Genomic DNA, 13,437 nt, shown 5'->3' with positions numbered 1-13,437 from the left:
ATATTTATGTCCATCACTTTTAATAATAGCATATATATGTTTTGAATTTTGTAACATTTCTAGTAGGCTTTACTTAGAGTTTCCTCAATGTTTACATCTTTTGTTAATTTGATTTTTTCTTGAACTAAATTTAATCATTAATGTTTCAAAAGAGTTAAATTACTTTTTAATGAAAATGTTTATTAAAACATTAATTTTTAACGATGTCATTATTTATCTTAAATGCTATGTGAACAAATAATTTAAAATTGATAAAACTGTTCAAAAATAAAAAAACCATAAAATTTATTATGCAGTAAATGTAAATTGTCATACGAAATGTTATGTTTAATAATTTAATATTTTAGTTAATATTTAAAAAGTAATAATTTAATTTTTTTAAAAGTTAACGGGTTAAATTTAACTATTTTTAAAATATTAATGACTAAATTTAACTAAGTTAATAAAAAAATAAAAAAGTTAAATTGATTTACTAGTAGACGAAACAAAGTTGAAACAAGAAAATAAAGGTTTGGGTTGGTAGTGGTAGAGATTGAATCAAAATAAAACTAGTAAAAGGAGAAGGGGGGGGGGGATATGTGGTTCAAAGCCAAAAGAAAACCTGAGTGCATCAAAATTTGGTCCACCCTAAAAACCCTAGAGCTGGAATATATATATATATATATATAAAAAAAAAGAGGGTGTGGGTTATCAAACTTGATTACGGACAGTCTATCATCCATTCTGGGTAAGCAAAGATTAGAAGAAAAGAAAGAGAAGGGTGTGGGTAGGGTTTGGCACAGTCACTATCTTAGATTTAATAGAGACAGAAGAAAGGGAAAAAGGCAGATGCAGAGTGAGGAGATATGGAATGATATTGTGATGTATCATTGCAGATATGGCGGAGAAAATAACAGCAATTGGGATGATTACCCCAAAGAAAAGGATGTGTACTACCCCCGCTATACGTAACTAGCTAGCCCATTTCTTAGGACTTCTGAGATAAGCACTCTATTTCTTTTTTATTATATATATTTACACTTTATTTATTTTTATTTTTATTTTTAATTTTATTGTGAAATTAAAATATAAAAAATTACACACATACGAGATTGGTTTTCAACTTCACCCTTTTAGCTTGTTTTTAAACATAATTTTTTTCACTTATGTAGAAAACAAATGAAATTTTAGTTAACAATTTTGATGTGATAAGTTTAAGTCATATTATTTGTTATTTTTGTCAGTAATTTATTCTTGGTTTTTTATTATAAATTTTATATAAAATATTTATTTCATTTAAATAAGCAATTCTTTAATAAAATTTCAACTAAATTAATATTGTATTGGCTTAAAAAGGGTTCAAAAAAAAAGAATTTGAGGTACTAGAAAGAAAAAGAGAGTGGAATAGAGTTTAGAGAAAGATAAGAACCAAGTTACCGACAAAACCCACATGGAGAGGATCAGAGGAAGAGAAGCATTAATGCAATGCATGATAAGGAGAGGAAATCTCATGATGTTAATGTCTGAATCAAAACACAATCTGAAAAGTTTGAAAGAAAGAGGCTGCTGCTGCAGTCCTAATTATTGTAGAAAAATGGAATACGACTGACTGTTACTTGTTGAACTCAAGGTGTATGTAATACTACAATCCCCCTTTTCCCCCCTTAAAAAATATTATTATTATCCCACACTGTGCAAAAAAGGAGGAGTTTTTTATGTTTGTATGAAAGGAAACAAAGAGAATGCAGAATAATGGAGAAATGGGGGTTTACGTAGCCAGGCAACAAAATCTCAAGAAACTGTAATCTAAATAAATTTCACTGTATCTCCAATCCGTTTCAACTTTAGAACGTAAAAGTGTATTGATTTGTATGTTGGAAGAAATATAAAGCAATGCTGCCTTTATGCATGCACGTGCTGCATATCCACCACATGGAATTTAGGACAGTAAAAAGTTAAACTGGAAAGATGAAGAGGTTTTTTAATTTTTATTTTAGTTAAAAGAGTTTGGCGTTCAAAACTCGGTTTGCCAAAGCTGCTTTCTTTTACTGCACATGGAAGCTGGTCCTAAGATATGAATTCAATTTCCAATACTTGTTGTACTTGCAAGACCTACCTAGGGAGGGTATCCTCTTAACACCATTTCTCATCTACACACTGAGGGCTCCCTCCAGCTCCAAGGTGAAATCCCTGAAATTCTTAAAGGATAGGGTAATCAAAGCTCTATAAAGAATAAAGGAACCTACTATTGGACGATTGTGACATCAGTAAAGACTAGAGATAGACTGTGTTAATATAAATAAAAAATACTTTCGTTTAATGTGATTCTCTTCTGATAATGAATCCTAGAGAAAGCATTTATGTCTCTCTTGAAATTCACTGTCAGTTTACAGGAATATTTTTTATAGTCTGGTTTCTGGATCTGCAAAATAGAGTAGAGCTTATTCATTAATGACTATGTTTACTTCTTGTTTGATAAATGAAGCTCAATTTATGTTTTGATGGGTCCGTGTAATATAGTAAATATATGAAGGTTTGATTCAGGTCATATATTGAGTTGTAAATCGGATTCATCATTCCTTGAAAGACTCCTTCATTCATTTCAGTTGCAATATTATATTATATTATATTATGGGCAACTCTCATATATCTGTCACTGTTATCAAGGGGAAGGCTGGTTAATCATCATTTCATACCTCGTCATGCCTTTTCATCCAAGTAATTCCACTGATATCCTCCTTTCTATGCCTCTTTTGTCACTTCCTTTTTCATGAACATCACTCTGACAACTTCACTCCTTCACTCTCAGATATTTCTCTGATATGAATATCCTCTCTTCCCCTTCTCATCTCCTTTTATATCTCACTTCTTCATGCACTTTCATTCACACCTACACCATCTCTCTCTCTCTCTCTCTGTCTCTCTCTCTCTCTCTAATTAACTTGCTAGCTTTGTTTGCATCTCTTTGTTTTCTTCTTGTTTGGAATCCATCATGGAACCCCAACACCAACACCAACAACCACATCCGAATGATGATAATAGTAGCGGTGGCAGTGGCAAAGGAAGCTTTCTTTGCAGGCAAAGTAGTACACGGTGGACTCCCACCACTGACCAGATTAGAATATTGAAAGACCTTTACTACAACAATGGAGTTAGGTCCCCAAGTGCTGATCAGATTCAGAGGATCTCTGCTAGGCTTAGACAGTACGGGAAAATCGAAGGCAAGAATGTCTTTTATTGGTTTCAGAACCACAAGGCTCGTGAGAGGCAGAAGAAAAGGTTCACCTCCACACCTGATATTCTCCCCATGCAAACACCCATTCTTGCAAATGCTACCAGGAAACCTGATGATTCTCTTCATAATCATAAATATCCCACCATAACTCCTGGTTGGTTTCTCTAATTATTTTCTCTTTCCCTACCTTTGCTTGTTATTTATAAAAACCCTTTACTTTCCTATTCCCAATGGATTTTTGTATAAATTTTGTAGGTTATGCTCCTTCATCTCCTCCTTCAACTGGTGTGCTTACTGTTGGGCAGATAGGACACAATGGCTATGGATCTATGACCATGGAGAAGAGTTTTAGGGTAAGAGATGATAATCATAAAAGCTTTGGAAAGGCAGTAACTTTATTTATTTATTTTTTAACACTATTGTATCTATGTTTTTTAAAACCAGGATTGCTCGATATCAGCGTGTGGTAGCAGCAGTGGTGGTGCAAGCCACAACTTTGGGTGGGTTGGCATGGATCCTGCATATACAACATCATCTTATGCTTTCTTCGACAAGAAAAAATTATTTGGAGAAGAACAAGAAGGTGATGAAGAAGAAGAAGAGGAAGAAGGAGCGGCTGTTGCACCACATATTGAAACCCTTCCTCTCTTCCCCATGCACGGCGAAGACATCAATGCTTTTTGCAGCAATATGAAGCCTCAATCTGCAGATAGCTGCTACTCTAGTTGGTACAGGTCTGATGATGGCTACACCGCCTCTCGTGCTTCACTTGAGCTCAGCCTCAACTCCTACAATGCCAGATCACAGGATTCGATCTGATGCAAAATCAATCTTCGTATTAATCATGTTACTATAATTGATGATGTCCACTGGCTTCTTTAATTAGGTAGCTAGAAATTATGGCTTTAATATTGTGGTGTAACCTATCAGTTCGTCTCTTGTTGGGGCATGGTAAAGAAATTAACTTAATTAATGAGCATCTTGTTTGTTTTCTTGCCAAGAATATGGACAATGAGGCTTGGTTTAGGAAGTTCAGTGATTCTTGTCTAAGTTAAAGCTAACGAAAATGTTGATCTTAACTAGAGGATGCCAATTGTGAAGAAAAAAACAAAAACTGTTTCCTGTCTGTCTAACATAATGACAGTATTACTGATGTGATTATTTTCTTTTTGGTAACCCAATCAGGTACTTAATAAAGAAATGGAAATTATTAAGAAAAAACCGGTGTCTTGCAACTGGATAATATTCTATATTTGCCAAAACGTGTTGAAGCTTTTTTCCACACCCACACTTATTTCACGGTTTGTACCAAAATGCCTCTTTTCACAGCAAAAGATCTTTAACCTATAAAACTATGACGGAAACAATGGATGCTTTTCAGCTTTCATTTTTCTCCTTTAATTTGACTCACCATTGAATAAATACAGTTAAAAACGTAATCAGTGTCCCTTCTGCAACCATTTGTGAAAAGCTTTTCACCAGGATTTTTGTTTGAAATCAAAGAATAATGACTCAAAGTATGGAAAATGAACTTGAATAAATCAATTATCTTCTTTTGCCCTTTCATACTGTCAGCTTTTTTTTTTGGAAAAGTTACAGTAACTTGTTGTGAAAATGGTTGGAAACTTGGATTGCCTTCCATCATATTTGAATTGTAGTTAGAATAACCTAATTTGGAACCCTCCAAATATTTGGCAAAGTATGCTCATATGCGGTAGATGTGGAGATATTCGTGTAACTTGAAGAAGAAGGAGAAGAGTTTTATATGCGTATTCCAAGCCTCTCTAAATTAATTCTCTTTGAAGATATCGAATGTAAAGTGATGTATTTGTAACAATTTAGTTTTTACTTTGAGGCCGTAATTATCTATTGGTAGAGGGCATATTGAATTTTAGTCAATAGTTGTACTAGATTAATTGTTGAGTAAAATCATTCTTTTAAGCGAGGCTCCACAGGTGTAGGACTGATGAAATCTCAATTGCGTTAACAAATATTTTGTGTTGATTCTCTCTTCACTCATCTCTTCAACTCACGTTTTGGATTTGTAATGCAAACTCTCTGGTTCTAGCCTGTGTTCCAACATCAATTAGAACAATACGTTAAATCCGGTTATTAAAGCAATTTACTGTTATAGGAGAAGTTTAAAAAATTTCAAACTAAGTCAGTTTGCGATATTTATAGTAATAAACATTCTACCGACAAATACTTGTGTTTTGTGCGAGACGGACTCGAAACTTTCTCGACTTTCAACTGATCAACCTTCTTTGCTATCCTCATATCCCGACTTGCGTTGAGTATGGGCTCAAGAGACACGAACCGAACACAAAATAAGAAATGATTTAATTACATTCAGTAGGAAAATAATTCTCTCAAAAAAAGGGTAGAAATTGTAATTCCCAGAAAATAGCTTTTTGGTAGAATAATAATATATGAAACTAATATATTAATAACTCTACCAGTGTCATCTATTTATACGGAGAGATAGGATAATTTTAGTTGAATAAGAGTTACACAAATAATATTTATTTAATAGAAAAGTAATCTCCTAGTCAACTAGAAGAGGGGGAGGGGGCACACCTTAGATAAAAACATTTACCATGCCTCACATGTAAATGAGGGGAATTGAACCTCTCATGTATTGAGTTCAATTATACGTGCTTCTTGGACTTTTAACTCTACACTTTATAATTTAATCCAATCCAATATTTGTTTTCTATTCTCAAAATAAATATTATTTATTTATTTAATTTACTTAATTAAATTAATTTCACAATTAAATAATTTTTAACCCAATTTTAGTTCATTAAAGTCATGATGACTTTAACATAAAATAAACTATACAAAAATATATTTAATTTTCCTATTCAAAGGATTCATAATGACTAATTAATTTAATTGAATAATTGAATAGAGTTGCATGCAATCCTAGAAATAGTACAACATAAATCTACCGGATTAAAGTTAAATCTAATAGGGGAACCAATAGAGCGAATTAATGCAATAATAAGGGGTTTTAATTAGAAAGAAATTTCAATTAATCAACCTAGAGTTAGTTGCTCTTATGCTTGAAAGAGATATTAACATAAACTTGAGATTTCTACGGATCAAAGAGCTAAGAAAAGAAATTGCATAAATTAGATTGAGAGTTATAGATAAAATCTAGGTGGATTCTTACCTAGGTATTGTTTTGTCACTTGGTTGATATTTGATTGTTTTTGTGTTTTATTCTTTGGTGCATTCATTAGTTAATTTAGATAGGCTATTTTAAATTTTAATTGATCCTTTAAATTTTTAGGTTAAATAATAGAAAGGTGAAAATTACTAGTAATTATAGTCCTCGAGGGAACGAAATCAATGCTCACCATAGCTATATTATTAATTGATAGGTGCTCTTGCTTTAGTCAATTTATTAGTTAGTTGAATGGACATCAGCTTAACTATAGGGATGAAGGTTTCCTTGTAATAAAATCCAAGTACCTGAGGAAACCCCTTAGTAACCGAACTTTACATCGAGAAATATTTCCATCTGCAATTTTTTTCAACTTCAACAACTATCTGCAGCCAACTATTGTGTGGTTAGGTGGCAACTATACCAACTCATTTTCTCAAATCATCATTTTACCACATAACATATCCTATTTTAATCTAATTCAAGGTCAATTCCTTAATTATTTCAAATTGTCAATTCACCGTATTCAATTTATCAATTAATTGATCATTTCCTTAAGATTTAGTTCATACCTCACATTTTTACACCAAATTGCAAACAATTTAATTTATTATCAAGACACGCTAATTTCATAATTTCAAATATATAGAAAATTAAGTACAATCATACCATATGAACTTACAAGGTGAATTCAACACTAATCACAAAGTTAGGGACTATTATGTAATTTTTCTTTTCTCCGTTTATCTACTAATTGTTTGAATCTTGATTTATATGATAATTCATTTCACTTTATCAGCTCCTATCACTTTAAATCATCTCATCTCATGAATATAGCATTTTATTCATTTTCGTAATTTTCATAAAATTTTGCATTTTATTCAATTTAGTCCCTAAAATTGAACTTATCATATCTTCAAATTTGAAATCCAAATTTTAAACCCACTTTAAATGTCGATATACAGTCTCCTATTATCACAATTTACAAGAATTTCATACCAATTTCAAGATATTCACAATTTAGTCTCTAAACTCAAAACTAACAATTAGTTTCACAATTTAATTCTTTCTACACTCCTAACTTTTTAAACCATCAATTTAACAACTAAAAGCTTCAAATATCTCTAATGGTAACATTTAAAATCTTTATCAGTTTTAAAAACGGAGGTACAATATAGCTAGATTAAGCAACGATCATAAAAACATAAAATTTACGAAAAACCGAGCTCAAATGTACCTACATGCAATCTTGTGAAGTGGTGGAACTCTCCTAGCTCCAAAATTGGTATTTTCGTGAAAGAACAAGGAAAATAGGGAAGCTAATGACACTTCCCATTTTTTAATATTTTAAATCTTTTAATGTTTTATGTTTTTAACTAAAAATCAATATAAAATTTCACCTGCACAAATTCCATGGTTGGCCACTATGTCTAAAATTGGCTTATTACCATACAAATTGTCCAATAATTAAATCATACTTAACTAATTAACCAAAATTCAATTCACGAATACAATAACTCCATAAATATTAAATAATATAATTTACGGGCTTGTTTTGTGAAAACAAGGTCCTAATACCACCTTTTCCAAAACCATTGACTTTAGGTACGAACCACTTGTATATTGACCAATTAATAAAATTTATAAAATCAAAATTCACAATAACATCATATATAAATCGTAAATATTAAAATAATAATATTTATAAACTCACTCGTCGAAATTATGGTATTGAAAACATTATTTCCAACACCACTAAAAAAACGAGTTGTTATAGGGACATCGTAATACCTCGTTATCTCGGGAGGTGAGATAGAAATTTCCTTCCCTTGAACTAATATCTGCATCCACGGTACATTCATAAGTCTATTTGCATCCACCTCTTTTAATGCGGCGTAGACTTCGTGCATAATCGGAATGTACCCCGGATTAGTTGGGATTGTATAGAACTTCTCCTATCGATGAAATTGAATCATTTCTCGTGTTTCACTATTCAGTGTGCTTATGGAATTGAAACCTCATTCTTGTAAAGGAATTTTTTTGTTGGACCGCTCGGAGGTTATTTTCTAGCTTCCTTTCTCGGATGCAGATGTGACTATTCGCTACGAATTCGCTATTGAAAAGGTTGTTATGCATAGTTTTGAGGCTATGGAATAGGGGAAAGGTAAAGAACTCATGGAATCTTAAAGAAAAGGTTTGCGAACGGTGATTTGGCTGATTATGACGGCTTGGAAGATGTGGCTGCTGGTAAGTGCATTATACAGAGGCTATCTAAGGCTTTACTTTCCATGCAAACTTGGAGAAGATCTTTGAAGATCGCGTCAAACCAAGAACAGAAAGTTACCGAAAGTGGCCTACATGTCGTGCCATAAGGGGCATAGCGCGATACTACCCTAGTTTTGGCCTTTATTCTTGCTTCCATTTATGTTGTGTCGCACCATAAATAAGGCATGGCACGACACGACACAAAAATCTCGTATTTTTAGGTTCAATGGGGTTGTGTAACTGGAAAAACTAAAACAAATATACTTTTTCAGCATCTTTTGAACACTAATTCATGCAATGTCTAAGTAATTTCTGTCGAATTTTATACTTTTATTATAAAATAATTAATTTGAACTCAATTTATGAAATTTTTTACTTTTATTTATTTTTATAATAATTTTGCATAATTTGGTCTATTTCTGATAGTTTTGCACAAATGATGAAAAACCAGCTCGACAGTCACCTTGAGAAGATTGAACCGTGGAAACACTTCTCAAATCATTTAACCCATGAGGATGATTTATTATTCTATATCCATGGATGCCCCAATTAGACTCCTTGAACCCATTGAAAAATTATTTTTGATCTAATAAAAATTAGGTTAAATTTACTCCTAGCCTGATGCAAAAAAAGAGACCCAAATTTGGTAAGTTGAAGAGGATTAATCCACTAAGGGAATAGTAGCCTATTGCCGACCCAATTGCTTCCCATATAAACTAACTAAGCTTATTATAAAAATTTCAAAATGGTCCTTAAGCTTCTCTTAAAGACATGGTCCAACTGCTTCCCTTTTTTATGCAATTTCTTTCTAGCCACAAGCTAAAAATAGCAAATTAATTCAACCACTCCATCCACCTAGCATTGTCGGTCATAAGAAAAGTGGCTTTCATGCTATTTTTAGCTAACTTGAGCTACCAATTTTAAGTACAAATAGCCCCCCTTCACTTCCTCAATCCAGACACCATTCATCATTCACTCATCTCTTCTGTCGTTTCTTTCATTCACTCTCTTTGGCCTTCCCAATTTTCTCCCTTCCTTTTGCCGATTTTCCCTCTTGAGAAAGAGCTAGCACACCCCTTGGAGCAGCAGTAATCAAGCATTCATGAAGGTCTTTGATCGACAAAACAAGTAGAAAGAAAGAGAAGCACGCTAGTCTGGCTTCAGAGAAACACCAAGATTTATTTTCTAGTTCACTTCTCTTATTCTTTTCAAGTTTATTTTGTGATAAAAAAAACATGAATACTTGTTCTTTTGATGCTTCTATTTTAATTAAAATGACTTAATTCGTGTTTGTGATAGATTGATTACATTCTAAGTGTTAGATTGATTGCATTCTATCACTTTAATTGTTAAATTCATGTTTGTGTTGTTATAAGCCTTAGTAAGTTGTTCAATTAGATAAAATTATGCCCATGTTATGCTTGCATTATAATTGTAATATAACTATCGAATTAATTATTAACTGGATTGAAATTATAATTAATCGACACAATATCTAATTGGTACATGCTTAATCTTCTAAGGTAATTAAAGGTTAAAATTAGCAATCATATTAAACAATATTCTTACCTTACATAACTTGTAATATTGTTATGATTAAATTACATAAATATATTTATTTCACTCATCTTATACTTACGAAAATTGATTAAATTAATCCAACATAGGAATATGTTTGAAAGCTTGATTAATTTAGTAAGTATGCATGTTAACAAAATACTCGGTTGCCATAAAATTATTCGTAACAACGTGAACAGTTTTAATAATTCTAAGTTAAAGAATGAAATTAATCTAACACACTTATGTCATATTGATTAAAATCTTTTTAGAAATCGTGCATTGCAATTTTACTTTTTATTTGAGTTGATTACTTAGTTAAGATTTAGTTTTTAGATCATCTCTTTCAAATTAATATATTTTCCTCTACCAATTTGCTTAAATTTACATTTCATAAATACTTGCTTATACAGTCCTTGTGGGTACGATAACTCGACATACTTGTCACTTTATCACTTGTTACGATTATGTACACTTGCACATTTCTATCGTTCTAGTCGCATCATGGGATTACTATGTGATGACATGGCTTCAATTTGGTCCCTCTGAGACTTGTCAAAAGCCTTCGGTTGTCCCTACTTACCCCTAACTAGCATTTATCTCCTCCATTGCTTTCGTAAACCTGTTTTCTTCTAATTTTAACATCAAAGAACAAATTTAATTCCTAATTCTAACAAATTAAAAACAACTAATATACTATATTTGTAAATTAGTTAAAGTTTGATGGTTTCAAATCGTGTCTCGCTACCGGACTTGTCTAACAATTCCTTAAATTTTACCATCAACTTCATCCATTGTTCATGACCATCCTAACCCGCCCAACCAATTCCAATCTTATCGAGATCTTGCCATTTATCCCGTTTTCTCCTCTTATGAGTACCTGCACTTATACCACTAGAAAAGTACCTTCGATCAAGGCCATTAGGGATTAAATCTACAGGAAACTTCTTTATAAGTCTAAATAGTACTAATTAATTCTATATTACAATGGATCATAAAAGAGATGAATAATAGAAATTAAACAACGAAAATAAATAAGAAATAAAATTAACACAAAACTAAATCAATTAAACCAATAAGGAAGATTAAATTGTTTTAGGGGTTTTAATTAACTTCATATTAGGGTTTTAGGGTGGATTAGCCATTAAGTAACTAGTTATTACCTCTCGGCCTCTAAAAGATTAATTAATTGGTTGATACTCACTTATCTCTCAACCTCACTTTCTCAAACAAGATAGATTACGTTTTACTCAGCAAACTTATCTCTCGATCTCGTTTAACCTGTGATTACTTTCTAGGGTTGTCAAACCTAGGGTTTAAGAACGCGTAATCTATACCAACTAATCCAATTGAGAAACCCTAAATCCTCCGTTAATCATGTCCCCATCCACTTGTTAATCTCCCCTAAAGGATTTAACCTCTCATGTTATTCATAATCTCGAACTCAATTGATTTGAACATGTAATTAACACGATTGAATCGAAAGAGAAAAGATATTAGAATAATCTTGATTTTGATGTTGATTGAAGAACAAAGTAGTGGATCTCTCAATTGGAATAACACAAATCGTCCTTTGCAAAAAAGAAATAACTGAAATACTTCGATTAAATAAAAGAACTCTTGGGTCAAAATCGATTCCAAGAGGAAAGAACAAAGAGTTTATGAAAAGAACCGAAAACTTAATCTAACCCTACTTCTAAATTTGGATGCGTCTAAGATGACTTCGTTACATCAAACCCTTAAGGTTTTATTTATAGGAGTGTTGGCAGCCTGAATTAGGTAATTAGAACGTCCTAGGTCTTCGTATAAAATTGATTGTGAGGATGAAAATAGCCTCGGGATACTTGGGTTGCACGTCAACCCTATGTTGCGCCATGCAAGGTCTATGGCGCGACACAACAAGCAAATTGTGCCTCCTTTGGTTCATTTCATGCTTTGACGGTTCGGGAAGCTTGTGCATCCCTTGTCCTTTGCTCCTACGTCGAGTGAGCCTATAAATCATCATCCTACACACTCAATTACACAAATTAGAACTACCTAAGGCCCGTGCCGGCCTAATAGGTCACAACACTCACAAAATGTGTTAAAAAACATTTATTTTATTAACTTTTAATACTAACTACTAAATACCGAAAAATGCAATATTAAATACTAAATTAGCTAGAAAACAAGCTCTTTAAGTGCGGTAACCCAAAATTACTATTACATTTGACGTTAGATCAGTGTGTCATACAAATGAAAGTTCACTCCTATTTATAGGATGACTCATGTCTCTTCATAATGGATAGTCATATCTTTAGCCATAAACATAATTATTCAATAGATATCTACTTGAATAATTATGACTATTTGTTAAATAATCAAGTGACATACTTTTTAAATTTAAGAGACATAACTCATCACTGTAAATAATGACAATTATTGGTTAATAATCAAGCAACATAACTTTTGGTTAATTATAATTTTTTTACTTGCAACTATTTGAAACACAGTATATTTTGAAAAGGTTTCCTAATTATAAATTTAAAAATAATATTTATATATTAAATAAAGTAATGAAAAGGGGTCCTCATCACTATAAGCCAGATTTTGGATGGATGCATTACCTTTATTGGGTTTGACATATTTTTCAAACATTATGGCTAGCGATGAACCCTTATGTCCTTTGGGGGCATTTACCCATAAGATTGAAAGATAGCTTTTTGAGACTCCAAGCACGTTATGTCCTTTAGCGGTAAAACTAATCAGTCATGACTCAACTAGCTTGTTTACTCAGAAAATGCTATAGTTGAAGGCTTTTCATTTTTTTAATTAAAAAAAAGACCTCTTTAAATCCTAAGCTGCTGAACTTTGAGGGTTATTAATACATATATGCAGGTTGATCAAGATACTGCAAATAATCACAAACAATAAATAAATTCATAATAGAGCTTGGGTTGTCTATAAATGACCTAATGCAGACATGCATAGGCTTATCTTTCTGAATAAAACCTATTAAGAGTGAAGCAACAAATATAAGAACTTAAAGCACCACATTCAGCATTGAATGTTTCTCTTTTCTGGTTTTGGTTTGGGAGGGGGGCTTAGAGGGAAAGTTGGGATCAATGAATCTTCAAAGAATAATATTACACAAAGACAAAGCATTGTTTGTATTAGGAGTACTACTGGGTAACACAGAAAATGCCTTGATACTATAAATATCTGGATTTGATAGATACCATAGAAAAAATAG

General features: G+C 32.2%; 1 protein-coding gene across 1 annotated transcript; it reads left to right on the top strand.

Annotated features, from left to right (window-relative positions):
* Positions 1 to 2,733: 2,733 nt before the first annotated feature.
* LOC105775911 (protein WUSCHEL) lies at positions 2,734 to 4,225 on the top strand. Its single transcript, XM_012598406.2, has 3 exons — positions 2,734 to 3,368; positions 3,470 to 3,567; positions 3,659 to 4,225. Exons 1-3 carry the CDS (start codon positions 2,972 to 2,974, stop codon positions 4,031 to 4,033), a joined length of 870 nt encoding a protein of 289 aa, XP_012453860.1. The 5' UTR covers positions 2,734 to 2,971; the 3' UTR covers positions 4,034 to 4,225.
* Positions 4,226 to 13,437: the final 9,212 nt, after the last annotated feature.

The sequence above is a fragment of the Gossypium raimondii genome, chromosome 10 (assembly GCF_025698545.1).
Source record: "Gossypium raimondii isolate GPD5lz chromosome 10, ASM2569854v1, whole genome shotgun sequence".
Lineage (NCBI taxonomy): Eukaryota > Viridiplantae > Streptophyta > Magnoliopsida > Malvales > Malvaceae > Gossypium > Gossypium raimondii.
The sequence above is the reverse complement of the archived record's forward strand: the minus strand, read 5'-3'. Positions and strand labels throughout refer to the sequence as shown.

Excerpts from the sequence above, each read along its gene's own strand:
- LOC105775911 (XM_012598406.2), top strand. The coding sequence starts at position 2,972 with ATGGAACCCCAACACCAACACCAACAACCACATCCGAATGATGATAAT. Across the intron at positions 3,369-3,469 it reads ATATCCCACCATAACTCCTG|GTTATGCTCCTTCATCTCCT; the intron begins GTTGGTTTCTCT and ends TAAATTTTGTAG. Across the intron at positions 3,568-3,658 it reads CCATGGAGAAGAGTTTTAGG|GATTGCTCGATATCAGCGTG; the intron begins GTAAGAGATGAT and ends TTTTAAAACCAG.